The sequence below is a fragment of the Orycteropus afer genome, unplaced genomic scaffold (genome assembly GCF_000298275.1).
Source record: "Orycteropus afer afer isolate SDZICR_OR568_19922 unplaced genomic scaffold, OryAfe1.0 scaffold00028, whole genome shotgun sequence".
Classification (NCBI taxonomy): domain Eukaryota; kingdom Metazoa; phylum Chordata; class Mammalia; order Tubulidentata; family Orycteropodidae; genus Orycteropus; species Orycteropus afer.
Window position 1 is genome coordinate 1,125,778 of NW_006921615.1, and position 26,006 is coordinate 1,151,783.

At 38.3% G+C, this 26,006-nt stretch overlaps 1 protein-coding gene across 1 annotated transcript in view; it reads left to right on the forward strand.

The window, feature by feature from the left end:
- Positions 1-26,006, forward strand: part of EPB41L3 (erythrocyte membrane protein band 4.1 like 3) — a 136,423-nt gene that overhangs the window by 100,510 nt on the left and 9,907 nt on the right. Inside the window, exons 7-14 of the mRNA XM_042780224.1 lie at positions 387-539; positions 4,177-4,274; positions 5,303-5,478; positions 9,156-9,376; positions 12,673-13,236; positions 18,584-18,637; positions 21,609-21,644; positions 22,362-22,553. Coding sequence (XP_042636158.1) covers positions 387-539; positions 4,177-4,274; positions 5,303-5,478; positions 9,156-9,376; positions 12,673-13,236; positions 18,584-18,637; positions 21,609-21,644; positions 22,362-22,553 — 1,494 coding nt within the window. The remainder of the gene's footprint in view (positions 1-386; positions 540-4,176; positions 4,275-5,302; positions 5,479-9,155; positions 9,377-12,672; positions 13,237-18,583; positions 18,638-21,608; positions 21,645-22,361; positions 22,554-26,006) is intronic.

Consider the following 26,006-nt stretch of genomic DNA (forward strand, 5'->3'; position numbering starts at 1 on the left):
CATAGTAAAGATCTAGATCTTTACTATCTATGAAGTGGTGAGAGCAGTGCCTGATACTCAGTAGGTGACACCTGTGGCTGTTACTTATATTAACACACATTCACCTGGTCTGTCTTCTGTGTGTGGAATATTACATCGTACATCTAAGATACCTGGGGAGCAGATTTTATTCAAAGTGTCATATCTTCATGGTGATAAATATCTTCATTAAAAAACAATTAATTAATGGTAACTTTAAAAAAAATGGCTACAGTATTTTCATATTTAAATTAGAGGTAGAGGGTAATCAGTTAATAGGTTCTATAAAGGACTCTTAGCTGTTATTTCGAGCCATACATGGAAGAAAGTAAGATGGTGATCTGTTGTTTCTTGCTGTTGTTTTACAGGATTCAGAAGGAGTTGAAATTATGTTAGGAGTTTGTGCTAGTGGTCTATTGATATATCGTGACCGACTTCGAATAAACAGATTTGCCTGGCCCAAGGTTCTAAAAATTTCATACAAACGGAACAACTTTTACATTAAGATCAGGCCAGGAGAGGTAAGTGGGCCTGTACTTGCTTATACACGGGGAAGAAAGGTACCTGACTGCAAATAGAAATTTAAATTACTTGTTCATGAATTTTGAGTTTTGTGGAACATGATGAATTATTTTTAAATGCCTAAGAGAATTTATTGTAGGTTTGTCCAATAATCAGTAATAAAATATTCTCTCTTTTATTATTTTATTCCAATTTTTCCCATTGCATACATTAACTGAAAGTTTTTTTAAAAAAAAACATATTTTAACATAAATTCAAGATTCATGAATAATTTCTTGTATATTTCAGTCTGTGGTGTAAAAGAAACTCTTAGTTGTTAAACTTCTTTGTGAATAAAGATGAGAGTTCTTCCTATCTGTCCTGTTGTAAGAACAAATCTGGCTGTATCCTGAAGTGAGTAGGTTAGAGATAATATGCATGAAATTACAAAAAAAAAAGTTAGAACTAAGAACGCCAAGTGTGAATTCTAATTCTGTAAATCTTCCATAGCCCAATATCCCAGGTTTTTTTTTTTTTTCAAATCAGAGAAGCTAATGGAAGAGTAGAATTGTTTGCTAATCCTTATCCTTGGGCAACAGTATCCAAGATCAACTTACCTCTATATCTTTAAGTGGTTGTACATTAGAGGCAGTAATACCTGTTACTCTCTGCATGATAGTATCTCCAGTTTCTAAAGTGTGTGGTTAGTGTAATGGAGGCAGTCAAAGCTCTAAGATTCTGGCTCATTTGTGTCTCTGAAACATTTTCTGATACAGTTTAGCGTTATCTCCTGTCTTCAAAATCTGCAACTCTGTTAGATGTGGAGATACAATAAAAATAAAAATCAGAATATAAAGCAAGGATTCATGATTTATGTAGATATAAAATCACACTTGTATTTGAGGATTGAAAATAATCTGTACATAAACACCTGAAATTAAAGTGTTTTTAAAATATTTCTTCAGGAGTAGGAAGGAGGGGGAGGGGCAGCTTTTGTTTGTGGGACATTGAGTTTATGCCAAATGGTGGTGGAATACTTTAGAGAAAGATAGTAATAATGGTGGCACAACATGAAAAATGTCGTCACTGTCCGTGAGCTGTAAGTGGGGACCTTGTTATGTTGGCAAATGTATCATTGTGTGTTTTCACCACAATAAAAGTTAAATATATACATATCTGTGTATATATTTCTTAAAGACTGCATGTGAAACTTATGAACCAGTATCTATTCATTTTAATTCACTAACTGTTTATTGAATGAGCACCTGTTTAATGCCAGGCACAATGTTGGGCTTTGGAGATTGAATGATAAATTTGACCTTGTTCTTGTCCTCAAGGGAATTTCTGTTGAGCAGAGAAACATACATGTACATTTTGAATTGTAATGCCATGATACAAATGTGACCATATTCCATAGGCATGAAGTGAGCATAGTGTTAGGTGTATACAGCCGGGAACATAGAAGAAATGTTAGAGTGGACCACAGTGAGCTATAGAAGCTTTTGCTTTAGGAAGTAACATAACTGGATGCATATTTCAGGATAGTATATTAACAGAATTAAACTCATTACAAATATATAAGACCTCTGCTAGAGCAGTGGCTGTGGAAAAGGAATGGAGGGAGCAAATTTGAGAGAGGTTTCAGAGCTAAAACCAGGTCTTGGTGACAGAATGAAAGAAGGGATAAAAGAAAGACAAAGTCCAGGATCATCAGAGGCTTTTAGTTTAGATGAGTAAGGTATGTGTAGATGATAGTAGACAACATGGGGAAAAGGGAAAGAATTCCAGAAAAAGGATTAAAATGCCTCTTGGACAGATTTTCAGGAGGTAATTCTTGTCTAATAAAAGGATGGAACTTGAACAGAGTCATCAGCTGTACACATTTTATTCAAGGGCATAGATGTGTAATAAATTACCCAAAAAGGAAATAATGTTGGAGAAAAGAGGGCCTATAATAAAACTCTAGGTACTACTACCATTTGAGGGAGGGACAGACAGAAGAGAAATGGAGCATAAGGAGATTAAGAAAAATGATTTGAGAAATAAAAGGAGGAACATAGACAGTTATTGGTGAGGAGGTGAGTTTCAGGGGAAGTGGTCAAACAGCACAGCCATATGGTACAGAGAAGGCATGTGGGAAAAGAGCTGAGAAAAGCACATTGAACTTCTTGACCATTAGATCTAATTACAACATTTAAGAGAGGAGTTCAGGAAGATGTGAGGGCACCTGCAATGAGGTTGCAGTGAGGGAAGGAGTGAGGTAGTAGAAGCAGCAGCTAGTGACTTCTCTTTGATGAAGTTTGTTGTTGTTTCCCCCTTTTATAGGCTGAGCAGAATGATCATATTTATAGGCTGAGCAGAATGAATAAAAAGAAATTATTGGTGGCACAAAGGCTCAGAAGAAGTTGAAAGAAATGTATACAAAGCACGGGGAGATAGATAAACATTCAAAAAAGCGTAGGAGCACATGTCTATCTTGTGATGAAGAGGGTAGAGGTATAAGATCATCTTCTTGAGGCAGAGAATGAGTTTTACTTTTGTTTATAAACCTTGGCTTTAATGTAGCATGTACTTAGATACATATATACATACTTACTATCCAGTACATGGTATGTACTAGATACAGAATAATCAATAGGTGATAATTCAGTCAAGTTCCATAGTACTTCTGGCTTGTCCATTGCTAGGTCCATTGGCAAATAGTTACACTACAGATGAGCATCTTGAGTAAATAAGAAATTAGGGAAGGTATTGCAGTTGGAGCAGCCTGTAATGTCTTGCACAACACCCCCACCACCACCACCCTCTTCCCGCCATCCTAAATAAACGGGAGTCAAGCATGATAGTCTCCCACGTACCCTGCATGGGACCTTTCACCTTGGTTCTTTGCCACATAAGTTGTTTTGCTATTGATTGTATCAGTCTGGTGGGTCTGTGTTCTTTTGAAGAGCCTTTATTGTTTAAGATGGTTGCCCTCTGGTGGCCTGATGTATACTGTCTTCAGAAAATAAAAAGTTATGGAGCATCTGCAGTAATAATAGTAAAATGTGTTAGGAAACTAGATCAGATATTTCACCTTGAAAATCCGCATGGCTGATAAGAGTATCATGTGAAATATGCATGCTGATCTTATGTATAATACAGAGAAATAATAGCATTTAACATGAATAATCCATATTGGAGCCCATAAATAAAATCAATAATGTCTGATAACCACATCATCAACAACCTAGGAAATATAAATATTTGTTGGCAATATATTTGGAGAAGAAGTGATTCCTAAGACTATGACAAACTATCTTTTAATGTTTTGTTCATTTCTATACATTGTAAGTGAAGTTATGATGTCATAAAAATAAAGTTTCAAAGTGAGATCAGAACAGATTGGACTCTGGAGAGAAATCCAGTGAACAGCCCATTTAGTTTTCGTAAAATCTGTATCATGTATGAACATTTACTGTGTTCATAATGTAATTATCTATAATATTATGAATTTCAAGGACACATACATAATAAGGTTTTTTTTTTTTATTAAAGCATGAATTCTGTGTATAGCAATTTAGTTTGTGGAGGAAAAATTTTGTGTGCTGTTGATTTTGCAAAGCTTCCATGTTATTCATAATTCCAAACTTTACTCTTAAATGTTTTTAAATTTAGTTTGAACAATTTGAAAGCACGATTGGGTTTAAGCTGCCAAATCATCGAGCTGCCAAGCGTTTATGGAAAGTGTGTGTTGAACACCATACGTTTTTCAGGTAGGTAGAAATCTTGTTGAGTTTTTGCTAATGGAAAATTGGAATGATTGGAAAGAGATTGATGGGAAGAAGAAGAATGTAAAAAGATGCCTTTTCTGTTACTTCAAGTTCATTGTCACTAGATTTCTTGACAAGAATCCTAAAAGGACTTCTAACTTTGAAGGATTTTCCTTACCTATCTCATCAGCCCTTTCTTTATTATCTCTTGAATCTCCTTACTATTTATATAAGGTGTCCACTCTAAGTATCCAGCCCATTCCCTACTACTTCAGTTATTTCTCAATACTCTAGACTCCTTTGCTCACATATAGACCATAAAACTTGCACCTAAAGATAACACTGAATCACTGTTCTTGATTAATATCATTTCTGTGAGGTTAATTGAACTATAGACTCTCACAGTTGTGTGGGGTGTTAAAGTTCATCCAGTCCAATACAAGCCCTGTTTTGCTTTTGTGCCCTCTATAAACCCCAGTTGTCACATACTGTGAATTGATTATTTGCTTATAAACTCAGGTATTTAAGTTGTGTGTTAAACCTTTAGCACACAAAGGACTTTACCTCCCATTAAACAAAACAAACAAAAAATGGTGTCATTGAATCTATTCCAATTCATGGCAGCCCCAGTTGTTACACAGTAGGACTGAGCTCCAGCAAGTTTTCTTGGCTGTAATCTTTATGGATTAGATTCCAGGGCATTTCTTCTGCAATGACACTCTTTTTGCTGTTATGTGCCCTCGAGTCAGACCCGACTCATAACAACCCCTCCTTGGGTTTCTGAGGCAGTATCATTATGGAAGTAGATTGCCCCATCTTCCTTCTGAGGAGTGGATGGTGGGTTTGAACCGCCAGCCTTTTGGTTAGCAGTCAAGTGCCTTGGGCACTACGCTGCCAGAGCAATGACACTGAATGGGTTCAAATCATCAACCTTTCAGTTAGTAGTAGAGTGCCAGGGATTCTTCTCATAACAGAGTAAGAAATTAATCATCTTTTTTTTCCTCCCCACCCCACCCCCTAATAATCTTTAGACTGTTGTTACCAGAAGCACCTCCAAAGAAGTTCCTTACCTTGGGTTCCAAGTTTCGTTATAGTGGCAGAACACAAGCCCAGACAAGGAGAGCCAGTGCACTGATAGATCGTCCAGCCCCGTACTTCGAGCGCTCATCCAGCAAACGTTATACCATGTCTCGCAGCCTGGATGGAGGTAGGCTTCTCTAACTGGCCCTTGCCAATCATTCGTGGCTATGCAAACGGGAATATGGAACCATTATGAACTTTTGAAAAACGTGTAAAATCATATCAGCTTTAGTAATGTAGATTCTTGTATATTGTGAATTGAAATATAGTTGTTCATTTATGGCTGGATGACTAGTTTTTAAGCCAAAAAAAAATGCCTTTATTAGCCTAATTTCAGTTGTTGGAGATTTATATAAAAATACATAAAAGAATGATGTTGAGAGACTAAAGAACACAGGTTTCATAGGCTGGAACCCTGAATTTGGGAGAAGATGTCCTCATCCCACATACAGTAGTCATATACTCTGTGGATATGTAATTTAATTCTCCTACTGGCAAATCCTAAATGATTAGCAGGTTTGCTTCAGACTCTGTTTCAGAAAGAAAGCTGAAAGTTAAATTTATTTATTTATAAAAAGGGAGCTCTGGTAGCATAGTGGCTAAGGCACTTGACTGCTAACCAGAAGGCTGGCAGTTCAAATCCACCAGCCACTCCTTGGCAGGAAGATGGGGCAATCTACTTCCATAGTGATACTGCCTCAGAAACCCAAGGAAGGGGTCACTATGAGTCGGGTTTGACTCAACAGCACACAACAACAACAACATTTATAAAAAAGTTTATGAATAAAATGTGCCCTACATCAGTCAAATAATAGCTAGTAGAAGAGATGTCTCAAATTACAGCAAAGGACTATAAGTTAAATTCTCCTAACTAATATTAAAAATGATTTGTGTTGGGGTGGGTGACATTGCTCTGTAAGTATTCTTTACTATTAAGTCAAATGCGTAAGTACTGTCATCTACAGGGAAATAAATCATTTAATTAACCTTCTTAAGGAATAATATAAGAATGTGTATTTAGTGAGTTTTTGTTCTATTTTGTGTGATGGTGTTGTCTTGCTGTCCATGGTTATAAGCAGATACACTTTCTGGTAGCAAGAGCAGTACCAGATTTACAGACCCAACATGGCCAAACCTCTCTGTCTGTGCCACTGTATCCTAATTCAGAGCATCTGAAGATTAATTGTTTTCTAGAAGAACTATCCTGTGCAGATACAAAGAGTTAGAATTTTCTTGCCATTTGTATGATTTTAAAAGTAAGCAAAAACATAAATAAATAGTGGTTACAAGTGTCTGGGATTGTCTTCCTTACCTTTGTTGCCACTATTCCTAGAGTCTCAATTCTCCCTTCCCCCTTCATAATGATTCAAGCAGTGTACTCCCTGAATCTTTCCTGTGTTTTTCTAATGGAATACTTTATAAACAGTGTATAGAGAAAGTCAAATTGTATCATTAGAGCTATGTTATAGATGTTTACTACCAGCTGCTGTCTGTTGACTCTGAGTCATGGTGGCGCCTAATGTGTCAGAGTAGAATGTGCTCCATAGGGTTCTCAGTGGCTAATTTTTCAGAAGTTGATTGCCAGGCCTTTCTTCCAAGGTGCCTCTGGGTAGACTTGAACATCCAACCTGTCAGTTAGCAGTTGAGCACATTAACCATTTACACCATCCAGGGACTCCATGGATATTGCTAGTGACGTGTGGAACAAACCCTCACATAGTGTAGCTAAATCCAGATTCAAATCCAGGCTTTTCTACCATTGCCCTCTGTCTGTGTGATAGTGGCAAATGGTTTAAACTCTCCAGGTCTCCTTTTTAGTCATCATTTGTAAGACGGGGTAAGACCACCAATATATGTGAAGGTACCCTTGCCATTTATTTAACAGTAATTACAATCATTGTTCTCAGAGGGTTTTTTGGACTGACCCAGGAAATTCATTACCACTGTATAACTTCTGGGGTGCTCTGGTGGTATAGTGCCTAAAGCATTTGACTGCTAACCAGAAAGCTGGCGGTTCAAACCCACCAGCTACTCCTTGCAAGGAAGGTTGGGCAATCTACTTCCGTAGTGTGCTTCCAAAGCCCAAGTAGGGGTCGCTATGAGTTGGATCTGACTCCACAGCAGTGAGTTTGGTTTTTGGTATATCTTCTGAGTGTTCCCTATATTCAGGATACCTAACTTAGAGCCAAACTTTTGGAATAACATATTTATTAGGATGGTTTATAGTTGAATTAAAATATTGCAATATCTGTATTAACATTTAGTTTTTCTTTCTGCTTTGTTCCATTTACTTATTTCTTCTTTAGAGAATCTAAGTTAACTTTTTTTTTTTTTTTTGGCCTGTGTTCTATAAGTAAATGTTCAAGGAGCTTTTGTAGAATCAGACCTTTTTTTTCCTTAATACCATGCACTTTGTTTAGTGATGTGCACACAGGGGAACACATTTGTTGTGAATGTTGTTTTCCTAATGACCTCTGTGTGTTAATGACTGCTGAGAAGACAGAAGACAATTGTGAAATAAATGTACTAATTCTGTCCTGTCTCTTCCTCCCTGCCCAAAAGTGATGTTAGTATGTGTTGTCTCTCACTCTTTGGGGAACTGCCACTTCTCGTATGTGTTCTGCTGCTGCTGAGCTGGATGTCATGGCTGCCTGGTGGAACAGAAACTGCTTTTTGCAAGCTTGCATCTTACTTAGAAAAGCCTAACTGCTCCCTTAGGGAGCTCTCTCATGAGCTTTTTCATAAGTATAAGGAGATGTAAAATATAGGATTATTCTATATGAACAGGCATGTGCTTAGTGAAGTGGTTTACCTACTAAAAAAAGGTTCCAGAATCCTTTCTAATATTTATGTTTCAAAGTTTCTAAAATATGAATGCAGATTTTAATTTTGCCTATAATTAGTAACTGTGTATTTGAAAAGCAGCATTTAATACACTTAAATAAATTTTATGATACCTAAAACCTCAAATCATGAGTACTACATTTTCTTTAAACTTACCTGAATCAAGAATCTGTTTCACTAAGACATTGTAGCTGTAATGAAAGGCTGTGTCTTCTACCTCTTATGTTTGCATGTTTTGCTTTTGCATGGACTTGAGTTAGCAACTTTGGTCTTGTTTTCTCCAAAAATATTAGAGATGATTGTGTGCATAACACAGTAGAAGTTAAAATATTTCTGGACTCTAGTTGAACAAGAGTTGCTATCTAAATTTTTGAGTCTCTGCCAATGTAGTTATTTTCATAATTCATGGGGCATATTTAGGAATAATAGATTTTTCAACCATTATTAATAAAAACAACAAAAACAAAAAGCTATTCAGTGTTTTTTGGTGAATAGCTTTACAATGCTTTGCTCAGAGATGAGTGTACTTTAATGGTTGTCTACTGCAGATACCACAGTTAGTTGTGGAAGTTGCTACCAGGTGGCTGACACCTGTGTTCAGCCCATTTCTCTGTGGGATAGCAGGCATGGCTACAGCTCAGCCTCATCTCCTTCTACTTATACCCACCCTCTGATACCTCCTCACCTGAAAGCCTGGGAATGATGGGAATTACTCTAGTGGCTCCAAAGGATAAGCATTTAAAGAATTTCCAACACTGTTACAGGTGATAAGGAAAGCTGAGTCTGTGCTGGCGTTTAGCTGAAGATATATGCAGGGCTGAGTTCCATCAGTTTTCAAGCCATGCCTGGCATTTTGTCCTGGTATTTTATTTTTGTCCTGTAGTAGGTTAATTGGTGTTGTTATCTGTCTTCCTAATTAACTATTTCAGATTTTATCTCTTCAATTGTATTTGCTTTTAGCATCAGTGAATGAAAACCATGAAATATACATGAAGGATTCTATGTCTGCTGCAGAGGTTGGTACTGGCCAGTACGCTGCAACAAAGGGCATCTCTCAAACCAACTTGATCACCACTGTGACACCCGAGAAAAAGGCCCAGGAGGAGCGCGACGAAGAAGAGGACCGCCGAAAAAAGGCTGAGGAAGCCACGCCCGTCGCGGCAGTACGGCATGAGGGAAAGGTATATCTCCCAGCTGCCTGCTCCAGCTCGTGCAGACTTTTAAAGCTACTAAATAATTCTGAGTCTGTAAAGCAAGAATGTGTTAAGACGCAGTAATTCATAGTTCAGTTCAGCCTTGGCTACATTCATATTGTCAGTTTTTAAGGTATTATTCTTGTTTCAACATTTATCTTCTGAAAAGATTCTTTTTGAATTTTTTGTTTTGTTTTAACAACTGATGTGCTTTCTGAGACTATCAAAAGCTGCCCTGTATGTGTATCTTGAAAATACTCTTACTGAACAATGACATGTTTCCATTTTGGCTCACACTTCAGAACTTTCACGAAAGCTGTTTTGTTTCTGGCCCTATTCTCCTGCCTAAGTACTGTATACTATTCTAGATACACAGTCATCACATTGCCATCTTCTGACTACTGTGAGTGACTGTTGGCTGTGTGATTATATACTGTTTCCTTTCTCAGTTTTATAATCTAATTATGAAAGTAGTGTGTGGTCCTGTTTGATTTTAAGGTAGAAGATTGCAAAGGAGGATAGAGAGTGAATTTGGGAGCAATTTCTCCAAATGTTTTATTCATTATATTTTGTTACATCATTTCACCTAGAGTTAAATTTCTCTTTAATCATTATGTTTATTTCTGGTGATCTTGATATCTGGCACTAGAGGGCAACTTTTCAGAATAATAATTTAAAAGTCAAACAACACATTGAGAGTTTATACATATGGTAATAATGGGAAAAGGGAGTGGCTCTTGGAATGTCCAGAGTACAGAGCAAAAGGAAATAACATAATAATATTTGTATAACCTGTAGGTTGTACAAAAACTTGCCTAAGGTTGATTCAGAAGTACAGCACATGAGTTCTTGAAATGTAGATTATTTATGAAGCAGAGACACACCACCTGTGATTCTATAGAAAAATGTTCCTTTTGACAAGCATTTGATAGTGCCATCTTGATGGATATATCAAAAAATATTTAATTTCTATAGTCCTAATAATCCAAATGATGCAGTCACAAAAGTGATAGCCAGGAGATTTGAATCATCTTGCTGTTAAAATGTACGATCTTCCATTTTGTTTCAGTCAAGGCAGATTTTAAATAGGACATGAAAAGCAGATAGTGTACCTAAAAAGCAAATGTGTGGCTTTTATACTTAGTTATTCTCAGATTCCTTGAAATCGCCCATGCTAACATCTGATTCTCATGGAGGTATAAATATGATGATATGACACATAAAAGTAAATGATGTTTAGTTTTCTGCAAAAAATAGCTCCAGGCAGTTTCATTTTATTTTAAAAGTCCACCAGTGTGTTTTTGCGTAAAATGTAGCAGTCAGCTGTCTTCACCTTGAGCCACTTAAGCCATCAGGAAATAAAAAGACAAAGAAACAACTGCCCTGGTAGGCCTGAGTCTCTGTGAAGCCAGCAACTTGATTAAAATGCCTACAGAAAGCTGAGACCTAGTACTTCAGCAGGTGGTTGGCTGTTTATTTCCCCTGGGGCAAAGCTGTCTTTTAAACCCCATTTTAATAAGCAGCATGGAAGATTAAATGTAAACTTTATTTTTCTCCCTCTTCAAAAAGTCACATACAGGATACTTATTTTTTAACCAAACTGAAAATGTATTGCTGAAAAGAGTTCTTGAAGTACTGGTCACTCAGTTCTTTTGTGGAGCTCTGGTGGCATAGTGCCTAAGCCATTTGACTGCTAACCAGAAGGCTGGCGGTTCAAACCTACCAGCCACTCCTCGGAAGGAAGGTTGGGTAATCTACTTCAATAGAGGAGGACATATATCATTGCCTAATTACCACCCCAGGAATTGTGTCAGCCTTTGCCTCCTAGGGGATTACTGTCTTCAGGCTGAAGGGGGCTTGTAACTTTTACAGGATTCTTAGTTGAATGACACTTGTGCAGGTTCCTATTTATAACACAGTGTTTGAGGTACAAATGAGAGTATGTGGGAAAAGACATACTTGTCTAATAGTAAAAAAGACTTCTAAATTCTAATACATCCATGATACCATTTTATTTGTGCTTTTTCCTAACCTCCATCTCTATAGTCAGGATTGGATAACCGGCACAAAGCAGGCTGGGTAATTTCCATGCTAGCAGGTTGCTAGGCAGACATACACACACACACACAATTTCACAGAAAGCAGCAGAAGTCTAATTATCTCCAGGGTCCCTCTGACCTTATGAACTCCCTAGACTGTAGAGGCAACAGTGCCTGCTCAGGTTATGTTCAGAGTTCGTTTACCTGCTCTCTTTCTTCCCCTTCCTTCTCAGTGGTCCTTGCACCACCTTTACATGAAAGTGGCTTTGGTAATTGAGACTGATGGGGTCCAGATAGAATGGGAGCTAAACTGACATTCTCCACAAAAACCTGTGCTCACATGGGTGCACTTTTATGAGAATGCTTGCTTTTACCATTGTATTAAGGGTTCAAACGAAGGGATTTAAATGTGCTATTTATCTGCACTTAAAAAAAAAAAAATCAAAAGGCTGCAAAGTTGGTATCTTTATATTTTGTGTGGACCACAAATAATACCAAGTAAATACTTATAGAAAATATTTCAAGAAAATACATTCTTTTGCTGGTTAGTGTGTTGGACCCACTTGTTTTAGTTTTAAGTTCCATTTATGTCATAGATAGAAGGCGCCAATACAGAAGTTTTCAAAGGAACGTCAGTTCTTTATGAGGAACCAGGGTTCCTAAAATGCTAGTTGTTGAAGTCTCTGATCATAACTGTTTATCAGACAGGAGTGGGGCCAGAAACACTTTGATTTGGAACCCCATGTTACAAGGATGTAATTGATTAACCGAGGAAGAGACTAATGCTAAAGACTTAAAAAAGAATCAAAGTTTGGATTTCATTTTTATCTTTAAAACAACTGAACTGCAGTGACAAATCTTTGAGCAGAAGATCAAAGGGTTATTGAAAGTCCTCATTTTAAGTTGTCCAGAGTTATTTTTTGCTCTTAAGACCCTACAACTTTCTAGAATTGTTGGTCTAAAATGAAATTTTTAAATTGTGCGAAATATGTAAACTTCTGATTTTTTTTTTTTTAAAAAGACCCAACATATATCTGATGGTCTCATGGGAGAATTGTAACCATTCATGGCAACTTTGACATGTAGCTTGAGTACTTGAAAACCTGTGAGCAACAACCCTTGTGCTAAAATTCTTGTTTTACAATTTTATATTGATACCCATAAGAAAATTAACTAATTGCAGTTTTCTTTTTGTCCTTTTGCACCTCTGTTTGCTGCTGTCTGTCTCTGTCTCTCTCACATCAGTCACCCAGGCTCAGCACTGACTCATGTTCCCTGTCACCACCATCAGCATGTAGCCCCCCTGCATCTCCCACAAAGCTCCGCCAGAGATGCAAGGAGAAGGACCACGAGCCTGCAGGCTGCAAGCCCTGTAAAGACCCCGTGCAGATGCGCGGTGAGCCTGCCCTGGACACTGAAGGCAAAGGGAAGCCCTACCTGGGGAACCCAGATGTGGCTTTTAGCTACACACAGCCAGCCGGCAGAGGGACTACCCTGTTTTCCTTCTCCTTGCAGCTCCCTGAGTCATTTCCTTCTCTTCTAGATGATGATGGGTACCTCTCTTTCCCCAGCCTCTCTGAATCCAACCTCCTCCCACAGAGCTTGCAGCATTACCTCCCGATCCGCTCTCCCTCCCTTGTGCCCTGCTTCCTCTTCATCTTTTTCTTTCTGCTCTCCGCCTCCTTCTCAGTGCCATATGCCCTCACTCTCTCCTTCCCTCTGGCTATGTGCCTCTGCTACCTGGAGCCCAAGGCGGCCTCCTTGACTGCCTCACTAGACAATGACCCGAGTGACAGTTCAGAGGAAGAGGTGTGTACCTCGGCATAGAACACACTCCCTTCGTGTTCGGTGCTTCAGTCCGAAATGATGTTAGGTGGTGGCTGCGATAGTGGTCCTACTTTCAGAGCCTCATTTATTGTCTGTGCCGACATGTGGAAAGGTTGTGTGTGTGTGGGGAGTACAACTGGGCCCCAGGGTTAGGCACAACACCTTGTGTATGGAGCAGTCTGCTGCCCACCGAGTGACACGTGTGGTGAGGACTTGGCTGAAGCCAATTTTAAATAACTCATTAGTTATGTGGAAAATCAGGATTAAGTTAAAGATTTCTGTGTGGTTATAGTGATTTATAACGGTATTAATATCGGTAAAATGATACTGTCTTTTAACAAAGTAAATAACATAAGAGAGAGATGAACTCTGATGAGTTTTATGGAATGTTACCAAAAAACGTTCTGATGTGACAATACTTGATATTCATGGGGCAAGGGAAGAAGACCCCACCATAGGAAAGAGACCATCTTCAACTCAGTGTGTGTGTGGGGGGGAAACCCAGACTCACTGCCATGGAGTTGGATCTGACTCATAGCGACCCCTACTTGGGTTTCCTAGATGGTATCACTACGGAAGTAGATTGCCCAACATTCCTTCTGAGGACTGGCTGGTAGGTTTGAACCACCAGCCTTCTGGTTAGCAGTCAAATGCCTTAGGCACTACGCCACCAGAGCTCCTCTTCACCTGGATAGATTTTTAAAACCATACATGCATCTCCTCCCTGGAGGTTCCAAAACACCCCCAACTGCCCTCTTGATTGTTACTGTCAGACTCTCATTGCAGCTCACAGAGTTGTATCACGTCCAGTGGGTGTGCTGGGTCAGAAAGAATGTCAAGACCAATTTATAGTACTCACATGACATCAGTAAGCACTGGAGCCAGAAACAGTCCCAGCAAGAACTGTGCACAGTAGTCTTCAGAGACGAGATATCAGAGACTTGTTTGAGGTTTCTCTACATTCTACCTATGGGTTGACATCCCATTGGTACCAGCAATGCCAGTGCATATATTAGATGCCAGCAATTCTTTCAACTCCTGCATGAGCCCAGAGTCCACACATTTGGGCAGTTTTATAAAGTCAGGAAAGACCAACAGGCCTCTGGAGGGAAGGCCTCAAGTCTACCTCTGCACTTTGGGAGTCATGCCGTCCATTGGCTTCCTGTCCTCACCTTGCAGCTCAGGAAGTCATTGTGGTGGCTGATAGTGCCTCCTCTTCATTGCCTACCTTTACCCCCACTCCACTGGGATATGAACAGCCTGGAAGTTTCCCTCCCTACAAGCTTCAAACAGCGCTCAGAAAGGAAGAATTGGTGCCACACAGAGTTATTGGGTGGTCATGTCTCCTGTCTACTCCTCTCCCCAGACCCCCTCAAACTTCCCTGGGGCAGAAGACAAGCCAAATATGCTCACCATTTAATTAAAAAAAAAAAAAAATCACAAATCAAGGCAAGACTAGAAAAGGGAAAGTCTATTCCCTGTTATGCTCAGCTAGCAAGTTATAATTAGAATAACACCTGTGAGTATATACATTGCAGGAATTTATAAGTATCTATTTAGAGGCATTATGATCGTTTCTTTGCAGCAAGAAGGAAAAAAATGTGAATGGTTTCACAGGTGTTTAAATTCAAGCTTAGAACATGATCGTGCATGAGGGCTAGTTGCAAGGTGCTTGGGACACCTATGACTGTTACCTGGAACTGAGAGAGATAGATATTTTACATACATATATAACTACTTTCCATACATGAAATGTATTTTAAGAAACAGCTGCTTTAAATCTTGGGCTTTAATATCACTATTTCTCACAGTGGCCATATTATCAATGTAGGCCTAGAATATACTACAGTTAAGAACACTTTATTATCTACATATTTTATAGTATTATAGTAATTATAATTTATAGTATTAGCTGATTTCCAACTTGGAAATAAAGTTTTTCCTGTATCAATGGAGTTTAGTCATCGAGCTAACATAAATCAAAAAGATTGCTGCTTTTCTAAATTGTAAATAACTGTTTGGAACTCTTATATAGCAAACCACACAGATCTTGTGCCTAATCCAGGGTGTACATCTTGTTGTAATCAGTGCATGAGAATTAATGTTAAACTTGGGCATGTCTGCATTACATTGGCAAAACAAATCACAGCAGTTAATTGTTATAAGCTAGTGAACTTGTGGCTGGAGCGTCCAGTGCATAACCTATTCCCAACCTATGAGGCCATGAGCTCTGGCAGCTGCAGTCTTCCTAACCCTCTTCTCCAGCCGGGTGAGCCGATGACATTTCTGTCAGGGCTCTCGTGCCATAAAATTCTGTATGTGGCCATCTGCTCAATGTCATCTCGTAACCCCAAGTGTTAGGAGCTGTGCATTCCAGTTCAAGTTGAGATAGAGAATTCATATTTAGGTCATCCATTTGGGAAAACAAAATGCCATTTGCTTTCATGGCCTATTTTATTCTCTAGGCTTCAAGCACTTTGGCAGCTAAACTGGGTGACTTCCTAACACATGTTACATCACTAGTGTCTATGTAATACTTTTAAAATAGTTTATCATCCTGCTTACATTTTTTCAAGTGTCAGAATGGTTTAGTTGGTTTCAGCCTTTCTCAAGATATGAAACCCAGTAGAGAAAGAATTAATCATTGCACACTAAAAAGGTGTTAGCCGATAATTTTTTTTTCCTTTTGTACTTTCAGAATGGTCAGATATGAAAGGGCAGAGTATGAAATCACCTATTCAGAAACATAAGATAAATTTGGCTCTCCGTACTATCAAATACAATTTAAGGGGGATTTTTGAGTCATTTTTGATGATGCAAAAGGAACAATCATAATAAAAGAAGATGAATTCAAATCTAGAGGGAAAAAATCATTTGGTCAACTGGTTTTTAACATTCTAAATTATGTAAGCATGGTATGTCATGATCATCCATGACGAGTTACACATTTTGCTGCTGAGCTTAGACATAGTACCATGTACTGTGTGTTACTCTATAAATAACAGTTGCTTTATTCACCCTACATTACTTCATTTATTCAGTATTTATTGCTCAGGCTCTATGCTTGTTAACTGACTGAGTGACGACATGCCAAGTAAGAAATGTGAGGGAGTTTAGTTATAGCCTAAACTATTTGTGTATAGCTAGGCAAACAATAGTAGTAATAATTATATAACATGCTAGCATCAATATATTACAATTATAGTGATTTTTGAGTTCTGCACACATCAGGCATGGTTTAAAGTACTTAATGTCCCCATTGATTGTTGTTACATGCCATTGAGTCAGACCTGACTCATAACAACCCCTCCTTGGGTTTCTGAGGCAGTATCACTATGGAAGTAGATTGCCCAACCTTCCTTCCGAGGAGCGGCTGGTGGGTTTGAACCGCCAGCCTTCTTGTTAGCAGTCAAGTGCTTTAGGCACAATGCTACCAGAGCTCCTTTCCCATTGATTAGGGCTCCATTTTACAGGGAGATTTTCTCCATTTTACAGGGAAGGAAACTGGGTCAAAAATATTGTGCCCAGTGAGTCACAGCAGGATTGATAACAAGGATTTGAGGTCATGCTACCCCAACTTCAGAGCCTCACGCCTAACTACTACTGTGTATTCTTAATGCTGAGATGCCTGGATGGGTACTAATGTGAATTTCAAAACCATAAAGGAAATGATTTACATAGCAGGAAAAGTGTTTCCAAGAACTTTAGACTTACTTATTTGGCCCAAACAATTAGCACATTAAGCAAAAGTTACTGTTATCCTTGAAAGTCTAAGATTTGTTTGAGTTATCTCTACACCTTGAACAATACTTATATCTTTTTTTTAAAGAGCTTGCGATATTTCCTCTTCCTAATTCAAACTGGCCTTTCTCCTAGGCTGTCAGTGAGTGAATCCAGGCTAATACCATAAGCAGTGATCACCTTTATAAGAAAATTGACAACTCCTCCTTTCTCTCCCCACAGTTGTTACTTGAGGTAGTCAGGTAATGAAAAATTTGTTAGCACAGTTTCTTGACTAACATACTAAAAATTATTTTCCACTTAGGCTTGGCAGCATGGCTGTCAGATTGGCATCTTTGGGAGAATATGCCAAGCATCAATCCTACTCCTTTCCTTTTAGGAATAAATATATAAAATAAAACTCCAAGATGATGCCAAGAATTCAACCTAGCAGGAGTTATGTAGATATAAACAATTCTGTCCAAACTGTTCCTTCTTGACATCCTTGATCTTTGGAGTGAGAGATCATTTTAGGAGGCAGGTTCACAACCTTAGAGCCCCAATTTTGATTTTCATTTTCAAAACATTAAATACAAATCTTTGATCAAGGAAACTTTATTAATGATTAAGTTGATATTTGTGCAGGAAAATTCACTGTCATAGTACAGCACTTAGATGCTCTAATGTCAATGTCCATGGCTCTAGTCAAGTGAAGTAGTGTTTGTCTTGAATCACAAACCCTTATGAAACAAGTTAAAAACTCGTTCTGAAATTGTCACTATCCTGACTCTCCCCTCAAAGCTTTGGCCCTGTCAATGCTGTGGTTTGTTTTATTTGCTCCCAAGTAGATGTCTCTCTGTTGATTTTTATCTTTTTTTTTTTTTGCTTCATTTGAATAGTACTTTTGGAACATGATGTTTTATTACATACGTTGATATACCTTTTTATATGAAGGGCAGGGCAAAAGAAATCCAACATATAATCCTAAAAGTACCTAGTTAGTGCTACTTGAAAATTGAGTTACGTTGCTCGTATATAAAACATATGCTGGTGAGTTCCTGGCATGTGTTTTTTATAATTAACAGGTAATGCAGACATCCTGATGGTCATAAATGGATGTAAATTACCAAAGTGGTATAAATGAGGGGCTGAAAGGTGACTGTTATAGTAGCTTTTTATTTAAATTTACATTTTAATTTACCTTTCAAATATGACATTTGGCTGGGATTAAAAAATATATTTAAACATCCATTTTATTTGCATTAAAGATTATAGGAAATCTTTTTGGGGTGTTTTAGTTAAAAGGGGAGGGAAGAAAGTCAAATTGGTTTTCCTGAGGTATAAAATGGGACAGGTGGATCTGGCCAATGCGGTCCCTGAAGGCTGCATGTGCCTGAGTCTTCCTCTGAGTCTGCTCTGTTGAGTGACCCTAGCTCTGGCCTTTCTTTTGCTTTTACTTGAACCTACATTCTTGTGGGAAGGTAGTATGATGCAGATCACAGAGAAAGGGAGTGAATTATCAGACCTGTGCCATACTGTGTGTAACAGGATCGGTTTGTTTTCTATTCCTGCCTTCCTCCTGGAACCCGATCACTTGTGTGATCAATAGACTGACAGTGAGCAGACGGATACTGCAGCTGATGGGGAGACGACTGCCACAGAGGTTAGTATCCAGACAGACTAGGGGTGGCAGGAGTTGCCTGGAGGAAATGCCTTGTGGGGGACTCTGCACTAAAGAACTTACAGGTTAGCTTTGGGAGTGGAGATAAATCTAACTTAACTAAACCCACTGCCATGGAGTCAGTTCTGACTCATAGCGAACCTGTAGGGCAGAGGGTTTGCAAGGCTGTAAATCTTTACAGAAACAGACTGCCTAATCTTTTATCTGTGGAGCAGCTGGTGGGTTGGCCACACTGACCTTTTGGTTAACAGCCAAATGCTTAAACCATTGTACCACCAGAGCTCCTAGCTACCTTAACCAAAAAAAACAAAAAACAAACTGTCAATGAGTAGGTTCTGACTGATAGTGACTCTCTGGGTTTCCTGAGGTGGTAAATCTTTGCAGAGGTAGATTGTCCTGTCTGCCTACTGTGGAGTGGCTTGTGGGTTTGAACTGCCAACCTTCTGGTTAACAGTCAAATGCCTTAGGCACTATGCCAATATGTCCCCTTACCTAGACCAGTGTCTCAAACTTTGATCTGCATCAAAATCACCTGAAGGATCAGGGCAGCCTTATCTCATTCAGAAGGTCTGGGTGGGGCTCAAGAATTTACATTTCTAACAAGTCCCAGGTGAGGCTGACTCTGATCATCATAGGGTCCCATTTTAAGAGCCACTTGCCTAAAATAATTTATATGTACGTAGTTTTTTTTTTTCTTTTAATTTTTTAAATGTATTTCCCTGTCCCAAGTAAGTGGCTATTTATTTCAAGTAGCCATGATGAATGGGGAATACAAATCACAATTTAGTTTTTTGATTGCATATGTATGGATATAATTTTAAATCCTACATGGCTAAGTAAAAATTGTTGAAAGCAATAGTATTTCTCTTAACTAATTTTGTGAGACTGGATGTGGCCTAAGTCACTTACAAGAAACGAATTCTTTCGAGGAAAGATAATTAGCAAATGACTGGTTAGTATTTTATTGAAAAAAATATATAGTCACTTTGAACAATGATAGGAGACATACTTTGCTATAATATCTCCTTCATTACTTCTTTTGGTACTGTGTGTGTGTGAGAGATGGTGTTTTTCAAATCTTCTCTACCAGTACTTAGTAAAATTTCTGTAAAAACTGTATTTATAGTAATAAAAGTCAAGATGTTTATTTCCTGAAGCATTAGCAAATTTTATTTATTTTTTACTTTGTTTAGGCTGTTCATATTATTACTATTATTACATAATCCAATCCTAACAACATTTTCTAGTTGGTTTTTTTTTTTTAGGAAGAACTAAAAATATTGCAAGTAGTATCTATTCATCATTTTGTTGACATATCTCCAGAAAAGCATTTCATAATGGTGTTTCATTAAGTTTTTTCCTTTGGAAATCCCAGAGATCAGTTCAGGACTTGGAAATCATCATTTTTAAAAGTTAAAAATTAATATTTAAAAAATATTACCCAGCTTCTTTTAAGTAATCACACACAAATTTATTGTGAGCTAATAACTATGCTAAATATAACAATTATATCAGGATTTTGTACGCTTGGTTACATGTAGCTTCATGTCAGTAGACACAGGAAGTTTTCCCTTTAATCCTAATGTGTATAAACAAAATATTTTAATAATTCTTTGTTTATATAAAAAACCAAAAAAACAAACATGCTGCCGTGGAGTCGTATCCGACTCATAGCGACCCTCCTTGGGTTTCTGAGGCGATACCTCTACCGAAGTAGATTGCCCAACCTTCCTTCTAAGGAGTGGCTGGTGGCTTGGAACCTCCAGCTTTCTGGTTAGAAGTGAAATCCCTTAGGCACTACGCTACCAGAACTCCCTTTTTGTATAGTAGCTTTAAATTTATCATATAACATGATGCATACAAGCAAATACATGTAACCTAGATGGACTGTGAAGCTTAAAGTGAACAACTGTGAACCTACCAGACAGCAAAGAATTAGGATCTCCCCAACTCTGTGTAAAAGTTATCTGTGCGCTCTATAACACTGCTTAACCACTTTCCCTTCTCCTACCCAGGTAGCTAGGGTAGCAGAAGGGTAGTATGGCAGAGGCAGAGCAGGCAATCTTGTCCCCATTGGCAGATAAGAACACTGAGACCCAGATAGATTCAGTGAGTTCCTTATGGCCACTCACTCAGGTAGTTAGCTTTTCTCTAAGATTTCCCTGGCACATCCCTTTGTAGCTCAGAAGTAAGAGACATAGCTTTACCATTGCATGGATATTCAGATTGGTCAATTGGCACTTGGATGTGAGTCCAAGGACTAGATAGGTCCTTGAAATTAGAGAAATAGGAGAATTGAGTTTTAGATCAACTTAGTGTATTTTTTAAAAAACTCAGAAAATGTCCTGTTTACTTTTTGTAGCCCAAAGAAGTGATGGCATTAAAAAAAAAAAAAAAAAAAACTACCTCCTTATTAAGTCCATCTCAGTTTCCCAGTTTGTTTTTATTTATATAGGTTTATGAAATCCAAGGTTCCAAGAAATTTTTAAATGTGGGAACCCTGTGAAATTCTTGGCACGTTGGTTTATCTGGTCTAGCAGATGGGGACAAAGCGCTACGTCACAGAATTTCTGAGGGTTCAAATAATAATGCCAGGGAGTTCTCATTGTCATGTGATCTAGCCATTCCTATAAATTATTTTAATCCACTTCATCACACTTTTTGAATCCTTTCTAACACTCATTAACTGCAGCCTGCCATCTTTCTATGTACGTGATCCTGTCACCCTTGGAAGTCTTCAAGCTAAAATGTCCAAGACCCACTGAACAGAGAATCTTCTGTTCACATATTCCTATCATTTGTGTGTGAGAATGCTGTGGTTTGTACATAAGAAGTGCACATGCAGTGGAAACTGGTGTCCACATTTAGCAAGTTTATATAGACCATAATTCTTCAGTCTTACAATAAAATGCATGGTAAGGCTTTATTTCCCACTCTTTCTTGATGCTGGCAGTCGGACCAGGAGGAAGATGCAGAGCTCAAGGCACAGGTAGAAAATTTTACAAAAACAAAAACCATCGTGTGATAAGTCATTGTTTGTCTACAGTGTTCAAATCTTTGAACATGCTCAATAGCCAGTTACCCTCTCACTGGTGCTATCTGTAGGATGACATTTGTTCCTTCCTGGACCATGTCCCTTACCTTTTCCCTTTCTTCTCCACTTTTTTCAGAATAGTCTGATTAAGCGAATAAAGGGTGAAAATGTGTATGTCAAACATAGTAATCTTATGTTAGAGGTTGGTATCGGTACATACCAGTGCATGTTGGTGTGTGGTGATTTTTTAGTGGCATACCTGTGGGCTCGCCCCTTGCTGCATGCACTGTGTGTTCTCACCTGTTGATGTGGGGGTGGAACTTAACTCCTCAGCTTCCTCTATTTCCTCCCTCCTAGATGTAGATCCCTTTTCCTGTGTGTGTATGTAATTCTCTCTCGGTACATGTGAATTGTGTTCTTTATAATTTTTAAGACTGTTTTGATTTTTATGCTTGTGTGAACTAATTTGTTTGTTTGTTTGTTGTCCTTGGAAATAATCACATTTTCACCAGAGTCATTGTAGTAGTGTTACAAGCCCTGATGTTCAAAATTCTGTTTTACTTTAACTACTGATGAGACTGGCATTACTTTAAGAGAGAAGACAAAGGGAGAGGGCAGGAAGAAAAAAGATGTAACATGTTGACTTTTTGATTCTTCATTCTCCAAATATAGGAGCTAGATAAAACTCAAGATGACCTAATGAAACATCAAACCAACATTAGTGAGCTGAAAAGGACCTTTTTAGAAACCTCCACAGATACGGCCACAGCAAACGAGTGGGAAAAAAGGCTTTCCACGTCCCCAGTGAGACTGGCTGCCAGGCAGGAGGACGCACCCATGATTGAACCACTTGTGCCTGAAGAGGTTAGTATTGCAGCTTTGGGTTGCAATTGTCTTCTGTTCACGAGCCTCCCTTCCCTACAGGGTCTAGAACTGGGGAAAAAGATTTGGTGAGCTTCAGAGTAGAGCATCTTACCTCTTATCTGTGTATAACCTGAATGAGTGATTCGGTGCTCCAAAGGAAGGCTGCAAAGAAGTGGTTAGGTGGCTTAGGAGTGACTAATCACAAGCAGGTGCTGCTTAGAGTGAACGAGGAAGTGGGAGGCTCCACTGCAAATCCTTATTCTGACCACAAACCTACATTTTACAGCAGGGAGAAACTGAGACACTATTCTAATGAACTGACTCTTCTCTTGAATATATTTTCTTTTGCTGCATTAACAAATGTCCTGAATACTCCTATGTTTTCATCAATTACAAGATGAGCCCAATTGAGATGAAGGCTTGACTGAATGGTGATGTGAAGTTGATAGTATTTCAGGTGTAGTTGAAATTCCATTCCAGGCTTTTTCTGTTGAGTGGAAAATCTGTGTCTCACCTGATTTTAATGGCAAAAGTAGGGGCCAGAAATTTCTTTTTAAGCAAAACTCCCTTGTAGAAAAGCCCTTATTAAATGTACAGCCAAGGAGTGTGAGTGTTTGGTTGTTACATTAGGGCTCCCATTGTGTGGGACCCACACATTGCTGTAGTGCTAATTTGACTGCCTTCTGTTGGATATTGTCTTGCTTTCTCTTCCAAAACAAGTAGTTTTTGAAAACTGCATCTTACTAGCATTTGTATTGGTTATCAGGAACCCTTTATTGTGAGATACATATTCAGGAAACTGAGACTAGAAGAAAATGAGAACTTAGGCCATAATGAGAGAAAAATCCTTTGAACAGTGGTCTAAATGTGTTGTATAGATCTTTGCAGTGAAAATAAGAGAATTATATGCATTGTTGATTATGTTCTCAACCTCCTTTGAAAACCATTTATCAAAAGTCACCAAGATCCCCCACTATCACTATAGTCATGACAATTGTAGTCACAGCTGAAAAGTGAAGAGGTGTGTCTGTTTGAATTACTTTGAAAAGGGTCCTTTTACGCAGAAGTAAGAAGTATTACCAAAGTTTTTCTTGTACCACTAAATGCTAGTTCCATCCAAATTTTTTGATTTTCAAGTGACAAAAATTTCACATTCAGATAAATTTCATTATTGTAATCCTTGCATTAGTTAATATACTTTTGTTGGTTGTGATTGCATAATTTGTGATTGTTTGGCTCACCTTGTCAATTTCTACTGCCTCTATTGGAAGTGAGCAAGAATATGCTGGTTCTGAAGATACTGGATCAAGTTACAAAAGCACAAAATGAGTAGCCCCTAAACACAAAAAGTGAGAAGTCTCTTCCCATGCTTATTTCAGAATACAGCAGGTTGTAGCCATTTTGAATGGAAGAGTTGAATAGTAGCTTTGAGAAGATAAATGGTAAGGCTAATAGGCAAGGGGAATTTTAAACTCTGGGCTATTAGACTAGTTTAAAAAAATTTTTTTTCCCACAAAAAAATTTTCTGATTCTAAGAGAGTGACATTTGAAGCCCCCAAGGAGTGTGTTATCTATTTAAGGATATAATATTCTGAATACACTGAACTTTCCCTGGATGTTAATGTCTTTTCTGTGTTACTGCAGAAAAACTACAATAAGCCCAGGAAAGGATTTTTTTTTTTTTTCATGATTAAAGGATGGAAATACGTCCTCTGCAGAAGAGCAAAGCAGTTTGGTTACTTAGACTGGAGGAGGCAGAGGCTAGCATAGTAACTGCTTCCAGGTGTGTGCTGTGTTACTGTGCGGAGGCTATACCTTAGTGCTCCATCACTGTGGGGAAAAGGAAAATGCAGAAAGAGCTTGACTCAATATAAAGAAGAGCTCCTTAAAAACAGGCTGGTTAACATTGGTCAAAGGAGCTTTGACAAAGCATGCGACAAGGAGCTGTTGTAAGTTGTGGAGGAAGAAGAAACTCTCTGAGGTGATCAGGCATTATGTTCCTCTTGGGAGTGGGACTGGAGAGAATGGCCTCTCAGCTCCTTCCATCCCCTCTCCACAGCACTGGTCATGGCTGACATCCAAGTTTATCTCTAATTGAGGGTCTTATAATAGGCTTAGGAGCTCTGGTGGCATAGTGCCTCAGGCATCTGGCTGCTAACCAGAGAAGGCTGGCAGTTCAAACCCACCAGCCACTCCTCGGAAGGAAGGTTGAGCAATCTACTTCTATAGAGATACTGCCTCGGAAACCCAAGGGGGGTTGCTTTGAGTTGGAAACGACTCAACGGCAGTGAGTTTTTTGTTTTTTTTTTTAGTAATAGGCTTAGATGTTCCTGGGTGATGCAAACAATGACTCCCTTAGCTGCTAACTGAAAAGTTAGAGGTTCAAGTCCACCCAGAGTCTCAGAAGAAAGACCTGGCAGTCTGCTTCCAAAAAGAAAACAGCCATTGAAACTCCAATGGAGCCCAGTCCTATTCTAACACACCTGAGGTCGACATGAGTTGGAATGTTGAAATCAACTTGACAGCAGTTGGTGCTGTATGCTATACATAGCCTTAAGAACAAATTGGGAGAGCGCTTACGCTCTAAATTTTTGACAGTTTCTGTATTAAAGTCATAGCTTTTGTTATTTGTTCCATGAAAAACACAAAAGATCATTTTATCGTCCCAGCTAGGTACATAAAAGCATATTGTTTTTAAATAAAAATTTATTTTTACATAAATTCCTAATTTGATATCATCCTAATATATAAAAGGGATCACTTTAATTAAACAGTAATCTGCTAGTGTAGAAAAAAAAGTCAAATTTTTTAATTTTCCAAAATTTTTATTTTGAAAATTTAAAATTTTCCCAGGAAGTGCAAAGAATTGCACAATGCAAATATATACTCTTCATCTGGATTATCCTAGATTTTTGCTACTTTTGCTTCATCTCAACATAAAATGCATTTGTTCCTGAACCATTTGAAAGTACTTTGTAGCCATTGGGATACTCAACTTTGAATAATTCAGCATGCATTCCCTAAGAACAAGGTCATTCTCCTAAATAGTCTTTGTCACACTGAAAATTTTAATCATGATTCATTAATCTGATATACAGTTTACATTCAAATGTCTTTAATTGTTCCCAAAAATGCTTTTATAGCTTTTCTTTATTTCCCCCAATCTAGTATATAATCAGGGAGCATGCGTTGGGGTTGGTTGTAGTCTCCCACTTTATCTGGGATGTCCTATTATGATTCCTGTCAGAGCAGTCAGCAGTGGTAGTACCATCTAGTTCTGATCTCAGAGTCATAGAGGCTGATGGTTCTTGTAGTCCATTAGTCCTTTGGACTAATTGTTGCCTTTTTTTTTTTTTTTTTTTCCCCTCACTCTTCTTCAGATGGGGAAAGACTAATAGTTTGTACTTTAGATGGCCACTAACAGCTCACCAAAGTAGGATGCAGAACATTGTG